General features: G+C 59.3%; 3 protein-coding genes across 13 annotated transcripts in view; 1 reads left to right on the forward strand and 2 right to left on the reverse strand.

Annotated features, from left to right (window-relative positions):
- Nucleotides 1–1,381, forward strand: part of MED15 (mediator complex subunit 15) — a 50,749-nt gene extending 49,368 nt beyond the window's left edge. For 7 of the 8 annotated variants that reach the window (XM_041003929.1, XM_041003924.1, XM_041003927.1 and 4 more), the window contains 2 exons: nucleotides 86–184; nucleotides 636–1,381. In XM_041003929.1, coding sequence (XP_040859863.1) covers nucleotides 86–184; nucleotides 636–772 — 236 coding nt within the window. In that variant the 3' untranslated portion in view covers nucleotides 773–1,381. Of the gene's footprint in view, nucleotides 1–85; nucleotides 189–635 lie in introns of all 8 variants that reach the window. The other variant, XM_041003926.1, reaches the window with a different exon arrangement.
- A 761-nt stretch (nucleotides 1,382–2,142) lies between these two features.
- Nucleotides 2,143–4,720, reverse strand: LOC121171858 (coiled-coil domain-containing protein 74A-like). The gene is given in 8 exon segments (XM_041003573.1): nucleotides 2,143–2,326; nucleotides 2,418–2,477; nucleotides 2,573–2,652; nucleotides 2,723–2,912; nucleotides 3,419–3,575; nucleotides 3,945–4,004; nucleotides 4,168–4,212; nucleotides 4,462–4,720. Coding segments are annotated over 8 exon segments (1,035 nt in total).
- Nucleotides 4,721–6,455: 1,735 nt separating this feature from the next.
- Nucleotides 6,456–22,382, reverse strand: SMPD4 (sphingomyelin phosphodiesterase 4). 4 transcript variants are annotated; one of them, XM_041003919.1, is made up of 21 exons: nucleotides 22,240–22,382; nucleotides 21,887–21,970; nucleotides 20,491–20,574; nucleotides 19,988–20,074; nucleotides 17,865–18,007; nucleotides 17,684–17,759; nucleotides 16,859–16,967; nucleotides 16,560–16,612; nucleotides 16,305–16,456; nucleotides 14,634–14,766; nucleotides 14,054–14,125; nucleotides 11,580–11,666; nucleotides 9,990–10,135; nucleotides 9,705–9,795; nucleotides 9,327–9,427; nucleotides 8,775–8,938; nucleotides 8,369–8,574; nucleotides 8,043–8,276; nucleotides 7,785–7,916; nucleotides 7,560–7,688; nucleotides 6,456–7,434 (listed from the first exon to the last, which is right to left on the reverse strand). In XM_041003919.1, exons 1-21 carry the CDS (start codon nucleotides 22,255–22,257, stop codon nucleotides 7,105–7,107), a joined length of 2,631 nt encoding a protein of 876 aa, XP_040859853.1. In that variant the 5' UTR covers nucleotides 22,258–22,382; the 3' UTR covers nucleotides 6,456–7,104. The 4 variants fall into 4 exon arrangements, with proteins under 4 accessions (XP_040859853.1, XP_040859854.1, XP_040859855.1 ...); XM_041003920.1 differs by lacking the exon at nucleotides 11,580–11,666; XM_041003921.1 differs by lacking the exons at nucleotides 11,580–11,666; nucleotides 22,240–22,382 and having other exon boundaries at nucleotides 20,491–20,593; nucleotides 21,894–21,946.
- Between the last annotated feature and the right edge of the window lie 39 nt (nucleotides 22,383–22,421).

Raw genomic sequence — 22,421 nt, forward strand, 5'->3', positions numbered from 1 at the left:
TCTCAGAGCTTGAAGTCCCCAAGGAGGGCAGGCTGAAGGACAGGCGGGGTGCATCTGGGTCCCAAGGGCAGCTCATGTGTTACAGATGACAAGGACCTTCCAAGCGTGCCGCCGCTGGAGCTGAGCGTGCCCGCTGACTACCCCGCCCAGAGTCCACTGTGGGTTGACCGGCAGTGGCAGTATGGTGAGTGAGTCCCTTCCTGCCAGCGTTGTTAGTCGCCCCAGGGAGAAGGGCCTGTGACTTGGGGTGCCCCTCTCTGTGTCTTTGTGCCATGGGCTGGGGTTCAGCCCATAGCTCCAGAACGACCTGTGGGGCCAAGGCAGAAAGCACCACCAGGAGCCACCAGGAGCTCGGCTTCCCAGGGCGGGGGCTGGGTGAGGCGGCTCTCGCAGAGGCCCTGCTGGTGGGCCTTGGGTTCCCTGAGGCTGAGCTTTGGCAGGGTCAGGACTGTGTCCTTGGGAGTGCCACAGCGGGGGCGGGTCTAGGGCTTGCTCTCCTGTCCCTGCCATCTCTTGTCTGAGGCTCTGGGAGGAAAACCTGGCTGCCAGCGAGTGTGGGTGATGATTTGGGTACGGGGCTGGTGGCCTGGGTTTGGTGGGGGCGCGGTGTCCTCACGGCCTCTGCTCTGTTGCAGATGCCAACCCGTTCCTACAGTCGGTGCACCGGTTCATGACCTCGCGGCTGCTGCAGCTCCCTGACAAGCATTCAGTCACAGCCCTGCTCAATACCTGGGCCCAGAGCATCCACCAGGCCTGCCTGTCGGCCACCTAGCTGCGGGCTGTGCACGGGCCTCCCGTTGGACCTTGGGGGCGGCAGCTCCCATAGGGGCCCAGGGTTAGGTTAGCTTTCCTGCTTTTATCTTCTGCCTTGGGGACTTTCTACACATTTCCCCATGTTGTACCATCCCGGGGTGGGTGGCTAGGAGCTGGCCGTCTGCTCAGAGAATGTTCTCCACAGCTCCCGTCCACTCAGCAAGGTGGGGACAGTTTAGACCTCATGGAGGTCCTGCAGGGACCCTTGGCAGCCCTTGGCACTGTCATCACAGTGTTGAGGCACGTGGGGCTCAGCACAGGGCTGGCAGCCGGGGGTCTTGGAGAAGCCTGCCCTGCACCCTGTGCCCCTCTTGGGGGAGGGTGCTATGTCCTCAGCCACACTGAAGGGTGACCAGCTTAACGCTGTCCTCAGGCCATGGTGTCGCCAGAGCACTGTGTACTCTGGCCACGCAGGAGTGTGTGCAGGCTCCCAGCCGGGACATGGCCAGACAGCCACCCGAGGTGCCGGCCACGCTGGGTGGCGGCCGGCAGCCCCTGGTGGTGAGACACATTTTTATATGTGCACTATCCTGTCATGTGGTTCTCATAATAAATTTATTATTCCTGTGTTCGTCGGGAGTTTGTCACGTGCCCCCCTCGGGGTGCCCCCGGATGCTGTTGCCCTAGAAGTGTGCAGCGTGGCCCTGGCCGCCTCTGACCTTTGCTCCCTTCACGTGATGAAGCATCCTGCCCCACATGGTGGTTCATCTCCAGGTTCCTGGCCAAATTGCTGCCGGGGTTGGGAAGTGGGGTGGGGGGTAGGGGTGCACGCTAGGCTGCACAGCCTGAACAAAGTAATGTTCCCAGCAGCATGGTCACGGTGATGGGCGTTGTGCACCTGGGTGTTGCTGTGCATGGCTGGGGCTTCCTGTGAAAGTGCCTCTCAGCAATGTGGCCTTCAGGGAGGGAGGTGACGGCCCAGTAGACACCTGTCAGCAGCTTGCCTGAGTGTACAGGCTAGACCAGAATGGCTCTGGGCATGGAGGGCAGCCACCAGCCCGGGCCCCAGGAGGCTACCCGGCCCTCACAAAGGGCTTGGGCACTTGGCGGGGGCGCTGAATGGGTAGCTAGCTTCGGGATAGTTGGCGGGGAGAGACGCCCAACAGCTGGGGAGATGCCCAGCAGCATTGGAGAAAGCAGCGTTGCCCAGCTGTCACAGGTAGGCTAGCCCTGAGCTGCACACATTTGCTCTGGCGTGAGGGCAGAGCCACTGGTGAGCCACGAGAAAGTTAGGAGGTCTCCAGGTCTAAGATTAAGATTATTTTACTCTGGCTGAGTTTGATCCTGGCATTTAGTGTTGCTTTAAAGTATTACAATTCCTTGACAGGGCTATGGAGTGGGGCTGGCTTGGGGCTGCAGGCAGGTGGTCCTGGCTCAGAGCACTGAGCGGTGCAGGCGCCGGTTCTGTACCACCTGCAGCCTCTTCTGCCGCTCCGCAAAGTTGCTCTTCAGGGTCTGCTTCAGTGCAGGCAGGATGGAGCACTCGGCCACTGGCATGGGGCTCAGGATGAGACTGGGCAGCAAGAGGGGCCGTCAGCGCCGCGGGCGCCCTCCACCCAATAGCAGGGCGCCCTCAGGGGCGGCAGGCAGCAGGTGAGACTCACCATTTCTTAGCCACGCCCTTGGAGGTGGACAGCTTGGGGAGCTGTGAGGCCTCCTGCTCTCTGGGAGGGAGTCGGGGGGTGGGGAGAGAGGTCAGCGTGCATTGGGGTGATAGCCAGGCCCTTCTGAGCTAGGGCAGGGCACATCGGGCACTCACTTTGGGGAGCTAGGAATGGCCTCCTCTGTGACAGCCTTGGGCCTCTGGGTCCCTTCCAGGAGGGACTTGAGGTGCTGCAGCTGAAAGGCAGGGGAGAGGCAGGCATGGTGGGACCCGTGGGGTGCTACCCCCCACCCCCCAGGGCCTCACCTCTTGAGCTTGCAGGAGGTTGGCATTCCACAGCTGCCGGATGACCACCTCACACTGCTGCACCGTGGTGGCCTTCCGCAGGTGCGGGGGCAGGCTTGCCAGGGGCGCCATGCCCACAGCTGGCTTGCCTCTGTGCTGCCCGCCCCCCAGCCCTGTGGCTGCTGCTGTGCCAGTCTCAGCATCTTCATCTCTGCAATGGGAAGTGCGTGCTGCAGCTGCCCACCCACCGCCCCTCCCCTGAGGCCAGCTGTGACCTAAGCCCGTCCCTTCTTTCCCCACAGGTCACTGGGGGTCACAGGTAAGATTCTAAGGTGTGACTGGCAAGCTGCCAGGCTGGGGGCTGGGGGGAAAGAGGCCTGCATGTGCCTCCACCCCGTGTGTGTGTGCTCCACAGGGTCCCAAGGACTTCCCAGAAAATGGTCCTGCCCTTGCTGCCAGCCGAGGAAGTGCATCTGCTGTTGGCTTGGTAAAATGCAGGTTCATTTGAATACCAGCTTTCTGTGAGAGTGGTTTAGGGGCTGCCTCAGCTCAGCACACAGCAACCCTTCTACAACCTGCAGCCTCCAAGGACATGAGTAGTCAGAGGGAACCTGTCCTATGTCCGTGAGACTGGCTCACTCGCATTACAACAGGCACGTGGACAAGGGGGCAGAGCCCAGTCAGTGTGGCCCAGCCACTGGGTGCAGGAAGCCCTACCTGGTCTGTGCCCCAGAGCCTCGTTCCAGCTTGTCATTGTGAACCTTGGTGGCACCCAGGGGCTCCTCGTCCAGGTCCATTTTTGAATAGGGGTCGGCTTTCAAGTCTTGCTTCTTAAAGGAGCCATGCTGGGATCTGACCTTGCCTTGGGAACCAACTGTAGGTGAGACCCAACAGGGCTAGTCAGTGCAGGCCACAAAGAGACCCCACTCCTGCCTGTAGAACCCTCTGTCCCCATGCCCAGCAAATGTGCTACAAGGAACGCCAGGCATTGTGGGTGGAGTGAGGCAAGGAGAGCTTGTGACCAACGACAAAGCCTGCTGTTTGCCCAGGGGACAGGGCCCCAGCCGGTGTCCATCCTGTGCCTGGAAAAGACCCTACGTGGTGGATCAGTCGCTCCTCTGGCCCGTAGCCCACCTGCTCACCGTTCCACCCCACCTGAGCCACCTGGTGGCTTTACCTGTCTTGGCTGCCTTTAGCTTGCCCACGGAGGCCCACTCTGGAATTCCTGCTGTGGCCGGCTCACCTGACACAGTTGAGTTGGAGGGAGACTTGTTGGACTGAAAACTCAACGTGGAGATGCTACCTATGGGAGAACAAGGCTCAGCCTGAGTCCACCTGGCCTGGGTGCCGGGGACACTGAACAGTCTCCCGGAGCGGCCCCAAGCCTCCCCCCACTGGGTTGTGCTGCAGGGGGCTGGCACAGCCCTGGGCGTGAGCAGTGTAGACAGCCAAGGGCCTGACCTCACCTTTCTTGGGTGGCTTCTGATTCATAATGAGTTTATAGTGGAGATCTGGAAGCAAACATAGACTCTGTTGGTCACTTTTGAAAGTCACAGCCACTGGAGAACCACCTGGCTTGCCCTGACCCTTTGCTCCTCACCCCATCCCGACCCCAGGCCTCATGGACCGCGTCTGATCTAAGGGGCTGCGGAGGGGGAGCGAGCCAGCTTAGTGAGCTAGTGAGTGCCCAGCAACGGAGCGACACCCGGGAGGAGACACAGGCCTCGGGGACCCGGGGAGGACCCCTGCCCTGGCCTCACCCTTGTTCTCGCGCTTCAGGTGCTCGATCTCCTCATGGAGCTTGACCAGCGTCTCCGAGTGCTGCTGCTGCAGGAATTGCAGGCTCTTCTCCAGGTCCAGGACGCGCTTCTGCGCCTCGTTCAGGCCGGCCTGCGCGCCCTGCGGCCCCACCGCCTGCAGAGCCGCCGGTGGCCGCGGGCGCACCCGCGACAGGCCCCGGGAGCCCGGGTTGGCCCAACTCGGGGGCCGCGCCCCAGCTGCCATCCCCACCCCGCTCATGTCGCTGCCGCGGCCACTGCTGCGCGCCACCAGCTCACTGACCCGGCCTGACTCCGCGTCGCCATGGGGACGCCGCGCCCCGCCGAGGGGTGTGTCGGGAGGGGCGGGGCTTGCGGCCGCGTTCTGCCGGGTGGGGAATGGCGGGAAAGACGGGGTTCACCCACTGCCTGCCATCTCCCCCTTAACTTGGCGCAGTACCTGCCTGAGGTTCAAGTCCGAGCCCCGCTGCCGACTGAGTCCATCCAGCTCTCCGGAAGGCAGAAGGGATGGTTCCAGTGTGTGGGTTTCTGCCCAGCACAGGCCAGGTGGGTGATGCGAGGCCCGTTCCCACGAGTTCAACGTGTGAATGCTTACAGTTCTTGTTCCATTGCTATTTTTTTTTAATTTATTTTTATTAGAAAGGCGGATATACAGAGAGGAGGAGAGACAGAGAGGAAGATCTTCCGTCCGATGGTTCACTCCCCAAGTGAGCACAATGGCCGGAGCTGAGCCAATCTGAAGCCAGGAGCTCTTCAGGGTCTCCCAGGCAGGTGCAGGGTCCCAAGGCCTTGGGCTGTCCTCGACTGCTTTCCCAGGCCACAAGCAGGGAGCTGGATGGGAAGTGGAGCTGCCGGGGTTAGAACTGGCACCCATATGGGATCCCAGCGCGTGCAAGGTGAGGACCTTAAATCACTGTCATCACACCAGGCCCCCATTGCTATTCTTAACAGGGACTGATTTTTAAAAATTATATTTGAAATATTAACATAAGAGAGGCCTTTTATACACTGGTTGAATACCCAGGAGGCTTCAAAGGAGCTATAGCCAAACTCAAACCCAGTCACTGGTACAGGATATAGGCCCAGCCAGTAACTCCCTACCCCTCTGTTGGTCGTGTTATGGCCACTCACTGGGGTGGCAAGCTCTAACCCTTTTTTGTGGCGTGTGTATCCCTCAGTGCGAACCTCCTCCCCTCATGCGGAGTTGAGCTGCATCTACGTGTGCACACAGCAGGGTGTCCAAACTGCCCTCTGGCTAGATGATTCAGGAACATGGGAGCTGGAAGAACAGCTGTCCTAGGACTGAGGGCAGAATGGACTTACACTTGTCCAGGCCTCTCTGGAGCTGAAACGGCAGCCAGGGACCGCCTGTAGTCAGGGCCAGGTAAGGAAAGCTCCAGAAACAGGATGTCACATGAAGGCACACTTTATGGGGAGTATGCTGTGGGGCCCCTGCCTGTGACGCGGGCATCCTGGGTCTGATTGGAGTCCCAGCTGCTCCACCTTCGAGCCAGCTCCCTGCTTGTAGCCTGGGCGAGCAGCAGATGGCCCAGGTTCTCAGACCTGGAGCAAGCTCCTGGCTTTGGATCAGCTCAGCTCTAGCTGTTGTGGCCATTTGAAAGATGAACTGGTAGATCGCTCCGTAAGTCTGCCTTTCCAATAAAAGTAAATAAATCTTAAAAACCAGTCACCAGGGCTAGGCATCCTGGGAGACTTTAGGTTGGTCACCCTCCCGCCTGCCCACTCGGGTATCTGGCATGACGGGTTCTATGTTGACATCAAGCCTTATTTCCCCTCCCAAACTTGGACGTGCTGGGAGGACGTGCTGAATATTCCTCAGAGCTGCCTTAGGTTGTTGGGTCTGGCCACCATTCACCCAACTTAAAGTCTGTGCAACCCATGCTTCTCATGAGCCCAAGATCAGGCTGGAGGGGTGCCCAGGGAGCCCCATGTGAGCACACCTGCGGAAGACCCAGTGGCAATGATGAGTTTTATTCGGATCCATGGTTGATGACAAGTCAGCTGGGTTTTGGTCCCTGGTCCCAAATGCTGTTATTGTATCAGAGCACAGCACCCAGCCCTGTCCTTGGAAACGCCGAAGGAACCCCACACATCAGTACGGACAGCTTGGCCTAAAGACTCCACTTGACTGTCTTCAAGGGCATGTCCCCTGCAGGAGCAGCAAGGGCGAGGCCCACGCTGGCTGCCCACACAAACAGGGCTCCTGGACATCTCTGCTTGTAGAGAAGCTGGCAGCACCGGCTAGAGCAGCACCCATCTGTCCTCTCCTTGGAAATGGGGTTTGTGGCCCACCTTGGGACAGCCCGCAGGATTCTGGAGCCCAAGGAGAGCTGCCCCTCTGGGACGCCAACTGAGCTTGTCTTTCTCACAAGGAGAAAACCAGCGTAGCCTGCTGGGTCACCTTACAGATGGGCACAACGGACCCTGAGCTTCACACTCGGCCTAAAGTGCTCACTAAAAACAAGGCCCCCCAAGAGCTTGTGCCACTGCAGTCCCGGGGAGGGCTGCTGGGGGGCACTCTCTCCTCTGTCTGTCCCCTGGTAGGACCACAGCCCTTACATGGCCAACTGTACCCCGGGTCTGACTGGAAAGTGACCGTGGCCATCAGGGCTGGTGCAGCTTGCCCCGCTCAGTCAGCAGCGTCATGGCCACCGCGTAGAAGAGGTAGCCCAGGACGAGGATCAGGGTGCAGGGCAGAGGCCCGATGGAGAACAGCAAGGCCACCAGATAGACCAGCAGGAGAGTGAGCAGTGTCCGCCAGCTGCCCAGGAAGCGCAGACTCAGCCTCGGGCCCCGGACCTGGCTGGCTGCCTGCCTCGGCCCCACAGGACTCAGCAGGTGCCTGTCCGCCTGCGCGGGCTCTGTGAGGTGGTAGCGGCAGAAGCTGCCGAGGAAGTCATCCCGGGAACAAAGTGCTGCCATCTGACCTGCAAACTGCAGCACGAAACAAGTGAGCTCTGCAGGCCCCGGCCTCACGACAGCCCAGTGGCTACCCCGCCCTGGGCCTCAGGACCCACTGCGGGCAGAGAGGAGGCAGCCCTGCCACCCACCCCACTTACCCTCTGGTTGATGGTGGACGACAGGCGAAAGAGCGCGCGGACCAGGCCTGCGATCTCATAGCTCCGGATGGGCTGCAGCTCTGAGTCGCCCTGGTACTCGATCTCAAACCTCCGCAGCCCGTTGATGATCTAGGAACCCAAGGGTGAGGGCAGGCAAACAGGGGCAGGGTGAGGGCGTAGCAGGGGGTCAGGGAGGAGCTGGGGCCTGGGAACACAGCCTCCTACCTGGTAGCGGCCCAGGGATGTGAGGATGAGTCCGTTCTCCCCAACTATACAGTCCGGGAGCTGCTTCTTCCCGTTCTCATCCTGCGCGGTGCCCAGGGCCAATGTGAGCTGGGCCAGCTGGGCCTCACTGAGCTGTCAGAGAGAGAACAGGGGTGAGGGGAAGGCCTGGGCCTCACTGAGCTATTAGAGTGTAGGGGTGAGAGCAGGGCCCGATGTGCAGTGACTTAACACCCCGGGGGTGTGGCCCACGGCTTGTACCCGGAATATCTGGCGCAGGTAGTCCAGGGCCTTCTCGAGGTACTCATCCGTCTTGCGAACACTGTCCTGCCCCGTCTCGTCCGGGTCGTTGGCTGGGTAGCAGCCGTTTGTGTCTGCTGGGTAGAAGCTGAGCCACGACAAGAAGGAGCGGCTACCTGAGCTCTCCACGCACTGGTCAGAGATGGACTTGGCCGTCTGCTTGGCCTGCGTGATGAGCTGAGCAAGGCGCAAGACCTGTAGGGGACATGGATGGCTTAGCGGGCCAGCGGTGGGGCACGAGGCCCTGTCCCTTGTTCCCAGTGGGGGTGACGCCTCCCTCCACTCACCAGAGTCCGGACTTCAGGCCCAAACATCGGGGTGTACTTGCAGTCCTGGCCCTCCAAGCTGTAGACATGGCTCTTCACCTTGAAGGAGGCGTCGGTGACAGCTGGTGGCCATGGTGACAGGAAGCTGCCCGTGAAGGTGGGAGCAGAGAAGAGTCGGTGCTGGCGATGGGGGATGACGAGCTCCGGCTCCAGGAACAGCTGCTCACCTGGGGAGGCAGCGATGGCACCCCAACACCTTCACCTCAAGTCAGGCCAGGAGACACCCACCCTCCAGGGACAGATGGTTGGGACTACCAAGATGTCTCCTGACGCCCCCACCAGTCAGCAGCAGAGCGCCCCACCGCCCTGGGTAAACAGGGACCTTCATGACCCCAGGCCAACTGCGACAACCCGGCTGTGTACTCACCTTTCTGGATCATTTCGGCCAGGTTGGGCTGGGCGAAGACTTTGGCCACTCTGAACACCATGAGCGCGTTCTTGGGGCTGACCAGGTCTGTGCGGAGGGCGCGGTTCAGGAAGCCCACAAATAGCTTGGTGTACAGCAGCAGGTTCTCCTGTACGAAGGGTGCCCTGCGTGAGGGTGGCGGAGGGGCAGATCAGGGCACGGCCAGGGCACCCCCAGGCCCCAGCTCGTCCCGACTCTCCCTGGCTGAGGCTCTGAGGTGTCAGCAGTGACAGCTCAGGGAGACCACAGACAAGAGCAGGACTGACGCGGGAGTGAGCAGGTTCTTGGCCTGATGGGGTGCAAGAACAGCTGTGAGGACAGAGGTGAAGACAAGCAGGTGCCAGGGAGGATGACGGATGGAGAAGGGACTCGGGGTGACACGAGCCAGGAGGACAGTCACAGCACAGGGGCGGGGCAGGGACCACCCCAGCCCCCAGCTCGGTGCCCGCACCCCTTGGCATGCACTGTAGCCAGCGGAGCTGTGGGGAGGAGCGGGTGTCGGGCAGGGCTCACCATTTCTCTGACACGCTGCGGGGCTGGGAGTCGCTGCTTGGAGCCTGCTTCTCGGGCGCGTACCTCCATGGCTGCAGGTAGCTCAGCCACATCTCCAGCACCTGCCAAGGGACACGTGTGCCCTGAGCAGCCAAAGAAGAGGGGCCGCAGAGCCTGGCACACTGCGGAGGGAGGGTCTGGCTACCCTTCCCCCCGACTTCAGGAAGGCCCATGGCTCTCCTCCGCCTACACCACAGGGCACTTGTCCATCCCCAGGGCCTTTAACCCTCACGCGCATGCTTCAGGGCCCAGGACTGCAGCCTAGTGAGGTGAGGCCCTGGTCCCCGACCGCTGCATCCCAGCAGCTTCCTCGGGAAGAGTGAGGAGCTGAGTACTCACGGCTCGGAAGGAGGCGTCCAGGGGCCAGTGGCCAAAGCAGTGCTGCAGGAAGAGGTAGAGCTTCTGCTGGACAAATCTGGGGACGGCCGCCCTGAGGGACAGGAGGGCCGGCTCAGGGTGGGCAGGCCAGCACGCAGGGCGGGGACAGGAACGCTGGCTCAGGAAGGGCCCAGCAGTAGAGCCTGCCTCCACGAGCCCTTTGGGGAATCAGTGAGACAGTGAGCAGGCTGGGGGCCGGGCAGGGCCATGCTGACTCCCCACTTCTACCCACAGCTCCTCCCTCACCGCTTGAACTCCTCCAGGGGGCTGGGGGCGTGCGAGTGGGCAGAGGGCGATGTTTGTTCGGGCTTCAGGCTGCTGGCGAAGGCGTGCAGGTGCTTCAGCAGCAGGCGCACCACCAGCACGTGCTCCTCAGTGGGCGTGAATGACTCCTGGGATGGGAAGGGGTACGGGGAGGCTGTCAGCAAGTGGAGCCCACCCAAGGCCAGCCCTGCCCCACCCCCACCAGGCCTCAGGTCTCTCTGGGCAACTGCCCAGCCAGAAGACCCGGCTGGGGCAGCAAGCATTCCAGATCTTCTTGGGGTCTCCTGCCTGCCTCCCTCCCCTAGGGCTCACAACTCCCCTGCCACACCTCAAAGCCTTGCCACGAGGCGCCCCTCCCCGACTGTCTACAGTCCTAGCATCTGCCACAGGCCCCGAGCACAGGGCACACTGAGCAGAGGCCAGGGCAGGCCCTGGTCTGGCCAGATTGGCTTTCCCCACACTGGTTCACCCAGCCCTGTCAGCCTGACACACTTGTGACCCTGTGGCCAGGGTCGGGCCTAGCTCCCTGTCCCAGGCATGGTCCATCCAGCTTCCTTGTCAGGAAAAATGCCTCCACAGGATCGGTGACACACTCCAGGTGTCGGAGACTAGGTCTGAGGGTGGGGATGCTGATCTGCAGCCAGTGGGTCATGGGGGCAGTCTAGGAAAGCCAGTTTCCTGTAGTCACTTGCCCCGTGCTGCCCCAGGCAGCCATGGGACATGGCCAGCAGGAAGGCCTGCAAGAAGCGGTTGCTTGCTGCAGGATCAGAACTGGAAAACAACCACCTTTCTTTGAAGCTTATCCACCTGAGCTACCACGTTAACAGACAGAAAGGGACTAAGACATCCAACCGTGGCCCTCCCGGCACAGGCAACTCCTCTGCTCTGCTCCACTTCCGGCCCTCGCCTGACCATGTCCTTTCAGCACATGGCGGGAGACAGCTCTGACCTCATCCCTCCTGGCCGCGCTGAACCCAGCCTCTTCCCTCTCCATCCCACCCTCCTCACCGTTGGAGGCTCTGTCCCCAGAGTCCCCAGAGTCAGAACGTGCCATAGGGGCCCAGCCTTGGGGAGCTCGTCTCCCATGCGCTCCCCATGAGCGCTCGCCCCTCACACCCTTCCCACCCTGCACTCCATGCCCAGACTCCTTCCTCGCCACAGTCCATCGCCGGCCCTGCTGACCCTCAGCAGCCAAACCACTGGCTTCGGTGCTCCTCCTTAGAGCAGACTGGACAAACCCCTTTCTCTGCTTCCCATACGCCTGCACTTGAATCCACCGAGTTATTTCGCTACGACATCATGGCTTACGTCTACCCGTAGAGGAGTACACGCATAGCTGGGACCCACATCACCTGCCTGTCCCTGGTCGACTGGTGATGCCCGACCAGCTCGGTTCCCTCTCTCCAGGGCTGAGCACAAAGCTCTTCAACGCCCAAGAGTCGACACGCGCCTCCCCGCTCCCACTCGGGCTAACTGGCTTTGGAAGCCCCTCTGAGCCCACAGCCTGTACGCTGTGTGACACTGCCGTGCACCCAGGGTGGGCTACAGGAGGGAAACGAGAGCGGCCAGTACTTGGTAGGCGTGGAGGGCCTGGAGGCTGGGCTGGGCAGGGCTGTGGAGGGCGCTGGAGACACTGAGGCGGTAGTGCAGAACCTCCAGCTGACAGACGGCACACAGGGCAGCCCGGAGCACAGGGCAGGGTGGGCGGTGGGGAGACAGGGTGGGGGGCGAGGGGGGAGAGAAACAGAAAGAGCCCAGAGTGAAGACGAAGAAAAAAACAAAACAAGTCAGTGACAAGGCACATGGTCAGAGCCCCAGCAGCTTCCCTGGACCCAGGCACTCCAGGCCAGGCCACTCAGCCAGAACAAACCCCTCCAACTCTTCTAGAAGGGCTTGGCCACATGCGGTATATGAGCGCTGGCCTGGAACAAGCTAAGGCCACTGAGGCCCTAAGGGGTCAGAAGAGAACCCACTGAAAAGCCACTACGGAGGTCTGTGGCCAGACACAAAAAAGCAGGCACAGCCAGCACGTCCCTGGAACCAGCTTCTCCCCTGGGGAGAAGTCACCACAGCAGTAGGCATGTGCATCAGGTGCAATGAGAAAGCATTTCTAATCCACCTGTACACCACTCTCCAAGGTCTGGGAGGCCCCCGAGGGCAGGAGCCCCAGTCCCCACAACCTGCCTGCCCCGAGCATTCAGGCCTGCACAAGCCGCAGGAGGCCAAGCACAGCCCAAAGCCCATGGCCCAGCCTGGAGCACAAACAGCCTGCCAGGGCCACGCCGGCCACCGGGCAGGTCAGAACACGCTGGCAGAGGCCCATAACAGAGGTGAGAAAGGGCACGGGCTTCCTGTGTGCCACAGCCTGGGAGGAGAGTTACCGGGTCTCTAACCTGCCTGCCTACGAACATGGGGCAGGCCCAGCCTGGCCACCCGAGAGCAGCTACAATCCCTGCATCCAGGAATCGGGCCCAAGGCCGCTGCCATGGCACAGCACACTGAGCAGTCACCTGCAGGGCTGGCATCCCGTATGGATGCTGGGTCCAGTCCCAGCTATTCCACTTCCCATCCAGCTCTCTGCTAATGTGCCTGGGAAAGCAGTAGAGAATCGCCCAATACAGGAGATCTGGAAGAAACTCCTGGCTCCACCGTAGTTATAGTGGCCACTGGGGAGTGACCAGCAAAGAAAAACCACCCTCTCTTTGAGTAAATAAATCTTTCAAAAAGCAAAGAAATAAATTAGAATGGGGTGATAGGACTGATAAGGATTTGTTGAGGCAGGAGCAGCAACAGGAAGAGCACGGGGTGCCCTGGTCCCCATGGCAGGCTTCCCCTGGCTCCTGTCTGCTTTCTCAGGTTTTGTTCTTTATCTCAATAAAGGCCGCAGAGAGCAAAGCCCCCAGGGGTACTGATGCCCTCACGACCCTCATCCTGAGCAGGTGCAACCCGACCCCAGGCTGGGCCAAGAGGAAGCCAAGGATGAGTGCAAAGCGCTTTCTGCTGCCCCGCCCTGCCCGGTGAGGACAGGCTCTCCGGAGATACCCACGGGCTCCAAAGACAGACACCCCGCCTTGGCACAGCACCCTGTCCCATGAAGCAGCAAGTCTATGCGGGCAGCAGGAAAGCAGAGCAAGCTCTTTGTGACTCGAGATGCCCATGTCAGAGGCCTCGGCTTTCCCCTCTTCCTCCTTCCCAGGATGGAAATGTGGGGGTGCCCTACACACCGCAGAACTCAGCAATGTGGCGCCAGGGAGCAGAACCACCCCTGCCCTTCCACCTCAGGGGCCAGGCCACACAACGCCCCTCAGTGGGACCCCGTCACCCGCAGACTGCAGTCTCCGGGAAGCCTGCGGGGGACACCATGTACACTGCAGGACACACAGGGGGCAGGAGGCAGCCAAGCACACGGCGGGCGGGTCCAACCGCGTTTCCAAGAGCACCCGACCCCGACCAGTCCTCGCTAACTTCACCTAAGAACTTTGGTGTCCTGATGAGCCCCGCAGATGCCAGCTTTGGGGACAGTGACATCATCGCCACGTGCCCTGGCCAACAGGTGTACCATCCGAGGAGGAAGGAGGGGAAAGGCTGAGGCAGAGGAGGAAGCAGATGAGGCGGCATGCAGGCAGGCACCAGCCACCCCACACAGGCCCCCTCCCGACACCCAGCTGACGGCGGGTTTTTTAGGGCAGACGGGGTCCCTGCCAGCTCACCTGAGAACATGAAGGCACTGCTGGGGGTGAAGGGCACAGGCCCGGCCAGGGCCCCCAGCAACTGCCACAGCCCATCCCCAGCAAAGGCACCACTGCTGCCAGGGAAGGAGCTCTGGGAGCTGCAGAGGGAGGCCCCAGGCTTTGGGGTACTGTCCCCCCAAAACAGCACCTAAGGACAACCCCCCTCACCCCCACACCCTGCTTACGCTTGGCATCTCAGGGCAGGTGAAGAGGGGAACCTCTTAAGTTTCCACCCCCCGATCCCGGGAAAGCCAAGGGAGGGCAAGGAGCTGGCTGTGCAAGCCGGGCGGGAGCAGCAAGGCTACGGAGGCGCACCTTGGCATGAGGGGACTGCATCTTCTGGTACATGTCCAAGGAGTAGTGGTGGAGCCACATTTCCACGAAGACCTACGGAAGAACCTGGGCTGCTAAAGTCGTTCTGAACCACAGCGCCTCGGCCTCTCAGTGGGGGGACGGGGATTCCCAAAGCAGGAGGCAGGACCCTCCCCCAAACTCTAGGTGTGCAACAACCAAAGAACTCCAACTCTGGAACTTTCTAAAGTGAACACAGAGCAAAGAAAAGCTTCACAGGCCTGGTACAATGGCTCAGTTGGCTAAATCCTCCCCTTGCAAGCTCCAGGACCCCAAAGGGTGACAGTTTGTGTTTCAGCTGCTCCACTTCCCAACCAGCTCTCTGCTAGTGTAGGTGGGAGAGCAGTGGAGGACGGCCCAAGTGCCCAAGTCCCCGCACCGCCCTGAGAGACCCGCATCAAACTCCCGGCCCGGTCCTGTCTGCTGGGGCCGTGCGGGGAGTGAGCCAGCAGACGGATGGAAGACACCTTTCTGCCTTCCCTGCTAATGCCCTGCCTTTCAACTAACTAAACCTTCAGCCGGCAGCGGCCTCCTCGGCCCTCACCTGGAGCAGAGTTTCTGACCTCCAGATTTCGTGGGACGCGGGGTCTGCGTTCACAGACGTCTGATGAGAGATATGTCGCTTCAGCAGGCTGGTGTGGTGCAGGCCGTAGGAGGCGAAAGGCACAGCTGGCGTCCTGAGACAGACATCCAAACAAGCCCGGGTTGGGGGGACACAGGCCAGGCACGGTCGGGACACTGCGAGCAGCAGCTGAGTGTGTCTGAGGCAGACGATTCCCGGTCCACACGGACACGGGGAAGCCAGAGAAGCACCGTCCAGCGCTTGCCGGGTACGATCAGCACCGAGGCGCCACCACCTGCACCACCAGCATCCCAGACAGGGCCTGGTGCTGAGCCCCAGCTGCCCTGTTTCCAACCCAGCTCCCTGCTGCTACGCCTGGGAAAGCAGTGGAGGATGAACCAAGTGCTTGAGATCCCTGAACTCATGTGGAAAGAAACTCCTGGCTCTGGATCAGCTCAACTCCAGTGGGTGAAGTCATTTGTGCAATAACTCCTCTGCCCGTAACTCAACTAAATTAATTTTTAAAAATTGGAGCTGGTTAAGTGGTATAGCAAGCTAAGCCTTCACCTGTGGTGCTGCACAAATAAATCTTTTTTTTTTAAAGATTTATTTATTTTTATTGCAAAGTCATATACGGAGAGAAGGAGATACAGAGAGGAAGATCCTTCTGTCCAATGATTCACTCCCCAAATGGCTGCAACAGCCAGAACTGCACCAATCCGAAAGCCAGGAGTCAGGAGCCTCTTCCAGGTCTCCCACGCGGGTGCAGGGTCCCAAAGCTCTGGGCCGTCCTCGACTGCTTTCCCGGGCCACAGGCAGGGAGCTGGATGGGAAGTGGGCTGGCAGGATTAGAACTGGCGCCCATATGGGATCCGGCGCATGCAAGGCGAGGACTTTAGCCTCTAGGCTACTGCACCAGGCCCAAGATACCAACTTCAGGACCAGCATTCCCTATGCATGCCAATTCAAGTCAATGCTAGTGTGCCCAGGAGGGCAGCAGAAGATGGCTTTGGTGCTTGGGCCCCTGCACCCTTGTGGGAGACCCAGATGGGGCTCTTGGCTTTGGATTAGCCCAGCCCTGGCTGTAACGGGCATCTGGGTAATAAACCAATAGATGGAGAATCTCTCTTGGTTCCTCCATCCTCTCTAACTCTTGTCTCTCAAATAAAAATAACACAGCACGAGGTAAGGGGTGGGTGGCTGCTGAAGAATCAGCTACAGAAAGAACTCCCAGTTCACCTAGTGGGTTAGTGCAGAAGCACACACTGGCATGGTCCTGCGTCTGGCTGGGTCAGAGTGACCTGGCACAGAAAGCTCCTTACTCCCGAGCCCCTCCCTCGGCCCACACAGGGTTCTGCTATTTCTTTGCCAGAGCTAACTGTCTGATCCTCTCCCCTGCTCACTGCCTGGTCGGGATCGAGAGTCACCCCAGGGGAGGGTGACTGTGATCAGCACACACGCAGGTTCCCACACCCAGGAAGGCCAGGGACCGGAAGGCTTCCGCGAGGGCCAGGGAAGACTGCAGGAGGATGCCCGCCTCAGCCCGCCCCCCGCCTGAGTTAGAGAACGAGGTGTAAGGACCAAGCACCGTGCCTGTGCAGGCAAGCCACTCTCAGAGGAAAGGGCAACATGCCGACGGCCCAAAGGCCTCACCTGGGCGCCGGCGAGGGGCTGGCGCCCCCTGGGCTGGAGGTCAGTGGTGGAGGCACACTGCCTTCGGTGGGCAGAAACCAGGACAGGTATCTGTCCACCAGGATGAAATAGGCGCAGTCGGAAGTACGGACATGCAGGGACACGGGCAGCGGCTGGAAAACCAAGCTCGCAGTTACTGTGGGCACCAGGCACCTCACCAGCAGCGTGGGGAAGCCCTGGACCCTGGCCACCCTTCCCAGGGGGCTCCTTCTGCACCTTCTGAGAGATGAGGCCCAGGGCGAAGAAGAACATGTAATACTCGAAGGGATCTGAGGACGGCGTCAGGAGGCAAACACCAGAGGGACCAGGTGACACCGCTACCCCCACCCTGAACAACACGCTGGGCCAACTCCTACCCCCGGGACAACATGCTAGGCCACCACTCAGCTCTCCCCACCCCCGGGACACGCTGGTCCACCCCTACTCCTGGAACAACACACTGGGACACCCCCGCTCCCAGGACAATGCATTAGGCTATCCATCACCTCCCACCCTCAGGGTCACCCAAAGGATACTGAGGGCCAGGTTCAAACCGAGGCCTCCGGAGGCTGGAAATTGGACCTTGTTGTGGTACAGAGGGCTGTCAGGAAGGACGTGCTCCTGGATGGCTGCCTTCACGGGGCCCTGCAGAATGAGGGGGGGGAGGCTCTTCGGCAGCTGCAAGCATGGGACCCTGCAGGGAGTGCCACCCCACACACAGTACCTGCCAGTGGGGGTAGTACCCTGCCTCTGAGCAACACATGGCAAGGGGCCTTGCTCAGAATTTCGCTCAGTCTCATGTGAAACCCACACAGAGGGGTTGGCAGTGGGCTCTGCAGCCAAAACACCACGTGGGACCCCTACAGCCCCTTTGCGTTTGCGATCCAGCTCCCCTTCCATTCCAGCTTGGTGTGGTGTGGGGGTGGGGGCACACATGAAAGCTCAAGTCCCAGCTTGGCCTAACTTTCTGATCTTGCAAACCAGGGGATGAAGGATCTGTGTGTATGTCTATTTCCCTGTCCTTCGTTCTCTGCCTTCCAAGTAAAAATAAAAACATTACACACACACACACAACAGGATCACTCACAGCTTTGTTTTAGAGCCCTGGCATATTCACCGAGCAAGTCCACGTGCCCCGAAGGCAGGAGACTCAAGGAACAAAGCAACCTGCCATAGGGCCATGAGCCCACCCAGTGGCAGGGCACCTCCACCACTGACAGAATCTGGAATGATCTTTAAACCAAGCAAGCTGCTGACAAAGCTGCCCTGGGAGACCCCACTCCTGCCCTCACCCACCAAGGCAGCCCCTGGGCAGGGTCCTCAGCCCCCAAGCACCACCCTCCCCACCACGGCTTACTTACAGGGAGATAGGAGACGGGAAAGTCAAACTTGTAGTCTTCGGCTTGAAGTTTATAAACCAGTTTCATCATTGGGCCACTGCGTGGGCAATCCAATACAGAATGAGATAGGTGAGTGGCTGGCGGCCTCACTCTGACCGCCACGAGCAAGCACTCCAGCCCCCGCAGGAACAGACCTACCTACCCAGGGTCTAGGAACTCCATGGCGATGCTGTACTCCACAGGGTTCACCCGGCCCTGCAGGCAGCGCAGGTTCCAGCCAGCGAGGATGCCATCCAGGCTGCCAAAGATGCTCTCCACTAGCCATGGAAAGATGGTATGCAGCTCCTGCAACAGCACAGCGAGGACCACTACCCACCCCGCACCGCCCACCTCACTGAGGGGCCCCAAACAGCACCACTACAAGGGGGAGCCACTCAAAGACGACAGCCTCTGATTAAAATATTTTTTCCCCCAAGTGGGCCAGCAGTGTAGTGACGCAGAGGGTTAAGCTGCCACTTGTAAACGCCAGCTTCCCATACTGGAGCACCAGTTCAAGAACTGGCTACTCCAGCTCCGATCCGGCTGCCTGGGAACGCAGCCAGGAAGGCAGCAAAGGATGGTCAGCACCCCTGCCAGCCAAGTGGAGACCAAGGTGGACGCCCCAGGCTTCAGCCTGTTACGACCATTTGGGGGATAATGGAGGACCTCTCTGTCTCTCACCCTTCCTGTTGCTGCCTTTCAAATAAATAAACCTCCAAAAGGGGTGGGCAGAGCACAGCATGTTAAACTGTTGCCTGTGGTGTCAACATCCCATATGAACACTGGTTCGAGTTCTGGCTGTTCTACTTCAAACCTAGCTTCTCGCTCATGCTGGGGTCCGTGCAGTGGATGTGGGGGACACGAATGTGTGAAGAGTATTGTTCCATTGCAGGAAGGACCACAAGGAATTGCCCGCTGTATGGCAGGGCCCGGTGGATGTCTCCACAAACACCTGAATGCTGCTCCACCTTCCTCTGCAAGGATACCAGACCCCCCTGAGGAAGGATTTCTGTAATCTATTCAGGCAGTTTGCTGCTGTCAAGTTTGTGTTTTGCTATCAATGTCGCTGATAATATCTTGTAAAAGGGCCTTTTATGATTCATGCTGTCCCCACCCACCTGTGTTTAGGGTCTCATTCTTTACTTGATCTCCTTTTCTTCCCTTAACTGATTCAAGAGAGTTGTAAAATAAGAATTATAATAGGGATGTTACTGATTGATATGCACCTTCTATTGAGAGCTTTTAGGTAAAACAAATGACACATTTATTTTTTAATACACCCACTTGACCATGATGGCAAGTCTGTGCCAGAGCTCATGAGGGGGGTTTTCGGTGTAAAGAAAGGGGACAGCTTTCTTGCATTTGTCCATCATGATCGTGAAATTGTAGTGGTCCACTTCTTTTCTCTGAGCCTACTCCGCACACCCTTCTGAACTCAGCTGGCGCTAATGCACGTGGGGAGGCAGGGGTGGATGGTCCAGGTGCTCAGGTCCCTGGAGCCATGTGGGAGACCCAACCGGGGGCCCTGGGCTCGGGCCCAACACTGACCATCTGCAACAACTTGGGAGTGAACCCAGTGGATCAAAAATCTGTCTCTGCAATCTTTTTTAAACTCATGCCCTTAATCTTTTGTGGGAAGGGGAAGTTTCTGATATGAAAGGAGAACTTTTTAAAAGCGTGGCAGGGTCAGCTTTGCAGCACAGTGCATCAAACCTCTGCTTACAATACCACATTAAGTATCAGAGAGCCATTTTAACTCCTGGCTGCTCTACTTCGCATCCAGCTCCCTGCTAATGTGCCTGGGAGAGCAACAGGTGATGGCACTAGTACTTAGTTCCCTGCCACACAGGTGGGAGACCCACATGGAATTCCTGGCTGCTGCCTGGCTATTGAGGCTATTTGGGGGAGAAACCAGCAGATGGAAGATCTGGGTCACCCTCTCTCTGGGGCTCTGCCTTTCAAATAAATAAACAAAACAAAATCTTAAAAAAGTGTAGGAAACATAAACATTTCATTTCAAAATCAAGTCCTGCAACCTAACTCCAACCAGTTCTCATTTGCAAGCTTCCTAGGCGAGACTGACAATTCCAGGTATGTTGGAAATACTTGCCTTAAGGGTTTACAACCAAATCCCTTAACTCCTGAAGTTTGGCACTACTGACATTTTGGGCTAGTTCCTTTTTATGGCACTGCAGGATATTTCCAACTCCCCTGGCCTCCACCCACTCGAGGTGTGCAGGAGTAACCTGGGTGTGCCCCAGGACAGAAGCCAGCAGGACTGCGTACCTTTGCTGGAAAATCCTCAATGACTTTAACCAGGTCTTGGCACCGCTGGGCAAAGGGCTTATTTAAGGAGTCAGCTTTCAAGCTAGCCTGGAAGACAGAATACCATAAGATAAATAATCAATAGACGATCCGAGGTGGGACTTGACCCTGGACCTAACCTCTTGGCACCACGCTGAATGCCCAGTCCCCACTGTGTCCAGCGCGGCAGTGTCCCTCCATCTCTCACTGATTCAGGACTACAGTTAACACCCTGTGAACTGACATTCCGTCACTTCCTCCTCCTCCCCGTGCCCTGGGAAGTCAACCAAGCGGCATCTGAGTTGGCAGAAGGATTCTAAACCCCTAGTTCAGTGTCACGTCTATACCAAACCCCTAAAAATCAAACAGGAAAGACCACTGCGCCTGAGTGGGAAGAAGTCTCCAGTGCCTCCCTTGGTTTTGGGTCCCTCTGTACACGCACGCGCGCGCGCACACACACAACACACACAGCAGGGGCTACTCACCAGCAGGAAGCTGGGCTGCTGCAGGTGAGGGAATGCCATGGCAGCCTCCTGTGGAGGGTCAGGAAGAGTCACCCTAGAAAACCACTGTGGAAACAGAGAGCACCTCTTCACTTCATCACTCCGTTGGGGATGGTGGCAACTCAACCACATCGCACGGACAATACCCCATGTTCCAGAATGTCACTCGCACATGGTCCCCAGAAGTCGGCCTCAGAGCCGAGCTCTGAAGGAACTAACTCCTCAGTACTGCCCGCCTGGCACCTGCCAGGCAGGCCCTCCACCACATATTTCTTCATCTAAGCCTCAGAGACAGGCAGAACTCTTCCCAAGCCCTGAGACAATCCTGTCTTTCTCATTTGCTGCTGTGAAGCACTTTCGCATTTGCACTTTCCCGGGCCACAACCAAGGCTGGCATAATAGACTAATCCTCCATCTATGATGCCAGCATCCCATTTGGGTGTCGCTTCACGTCCCAGCGGCCCCACTTTCCATCCAGCTCCCTGCTTATGGCCCGAGAAAGCAGGAGAAGACATTCCAAAGCCGTAGACCCTGCACCTGTGTGGGAGACCCGGAAGACGCTCCTGGCTCCTATCTTCGAGTCAGCTCAGCTCTTGCAGCTTCTTGGGGAGTGAACCAGCAGGTGAAAGATTTTTCTGTCTCTCGTCCTCTCTTTCTAAAATCTGCCTTTCCAATAAGAAATAAGATTTCCAATAAAAACAGACCTTAGAAAACCTAACAGGGGAGGAGGCAGAAACCTTTGCTAATTGGCAAGAGGATACTTCTCAGGTGTTTTCCATTAGCAGGTAGGGCTGCTCCACTTCCCATCCGACTCCCCGTTCATGAGCCTGGCGCCTGTGCTTGGGCTCCTGCACCCACATGACACACGCAGAAGAGGCTCCTGGCTCTGGGCAGGGGCAGCCAGCTGAGGAGTGTATGTGTCCTCTCTGTGTAACTCTGCCTTTCACATACAATGAATCTTTTACGGTTGTGAACTAACAGTTCCAGTGTTCGGTAAAGATACCTCGGGCCTGATGTACTTCAGAGCCCCGGGACCTCCCTCCGCCAGCGGAGCAAACGGAGGCTCGGAGAAATGCAGCCGGGGGAGGGAGAAGGGTTGCGGGGTGACTCGCTCGTTCAACGAACGTCCACCGAGCACCTACCGGGCCTGGAAGTGGTAACCTCGGGGCAAAGCAGCAGGGAAAGACACAGCCCAGAAAGGAGGCATGAAGGCGGTGGCCCAGAGCCCGGGGGCTGCCCCGCCGGGGAACCCGGCCTGGGCAGAGACGCCGGCGGGGCAGGGGGCCGGCCCCGAGTCCCCGAGACGGCCTAGGCCGCGGCGAAACGCAGATGCCCCGGCACGGGGAGGCCTCGTGCGCGACTCCCACCATTCACTCACCTGGGGCAGCCTCAGAACTGGGAGCCGCCATTCAGCCGCCAGGCGCCGAAGTGTCGTCATCAAGCTGCGCGCGGCGCCATGCCTCTTTTAAGACAAGCGGGAAACGGACGATCACAGAGAGCGCCTGCGCAGAGCGGGCGGCGCGGGCTGCCGGCTGGGTGCGCCTGCGCAGTGCTGGCTCCTGTGTTTTTCCTCTCCCCCCACCCCCCAACACGCGCACCTTCCTCCATCTTGGCCCGAAGCGACCCGAGTGCGCAGGAGTGAAGGCAGTCGCCATTTATTAGCTCGCCCCCAGAAGCCCCGACCCCCGGCGTGTGACAAATCCACGCCACACGCGTTCCTCCAAAGCATACCTCCGTACACACACACATCTGACACACTGCCCGGCACACGGCAGGAGCTCGGCCAAATGTCCAAGGATGACCGGGCCAAGACAGGCTCCTGGCCTTCTGCCTTTCCGGCCAGGGCCTGAGGGGGCGGCGGGAGGGAAGGCCGGCGGCGGGCGGGCGGCGGCCGGGAGGCGGGTCCGAGGCGG

This window comes from Ochotona curzoniae, unplaced genomic scaffold, assembly GCF_017591425.1.
Source record: "Ochotona curzoniae isolate NIBS_2020 unplaced genomic scaffold, NIBS_Ocur_1.0 scaffold_274, whole genome shotgun sequence".
Taxonomy (NCBI): domain Eukaryota; kingdom Metazoa; phylum Chordata; class Mammalia; order Lagomorpha; family Ochotonidae; genus Ochotona; species Ochotona curzoniae.

Excerpts from the sequence above, each read along its gene's own strand:
- SMPD4 (XM_041003919.1), bottom strand. Across the intron at positions 16,968-17,683 it reads TTCCCGTCTCCTATCTCCCT|GGCCCCGTGAAGGCAGCCAT; the intron begins GTAAGTAAGCCG and ends CTCATTCTGCAG. Across the intron at positions 7,689-7,784 it reads CATCCCTGGGCCGCTACCAG|ATCATCAACGGGCTGCGGAG; the intron begins GTAGGAGGCTGT and ends TTGGGTTCCTAG.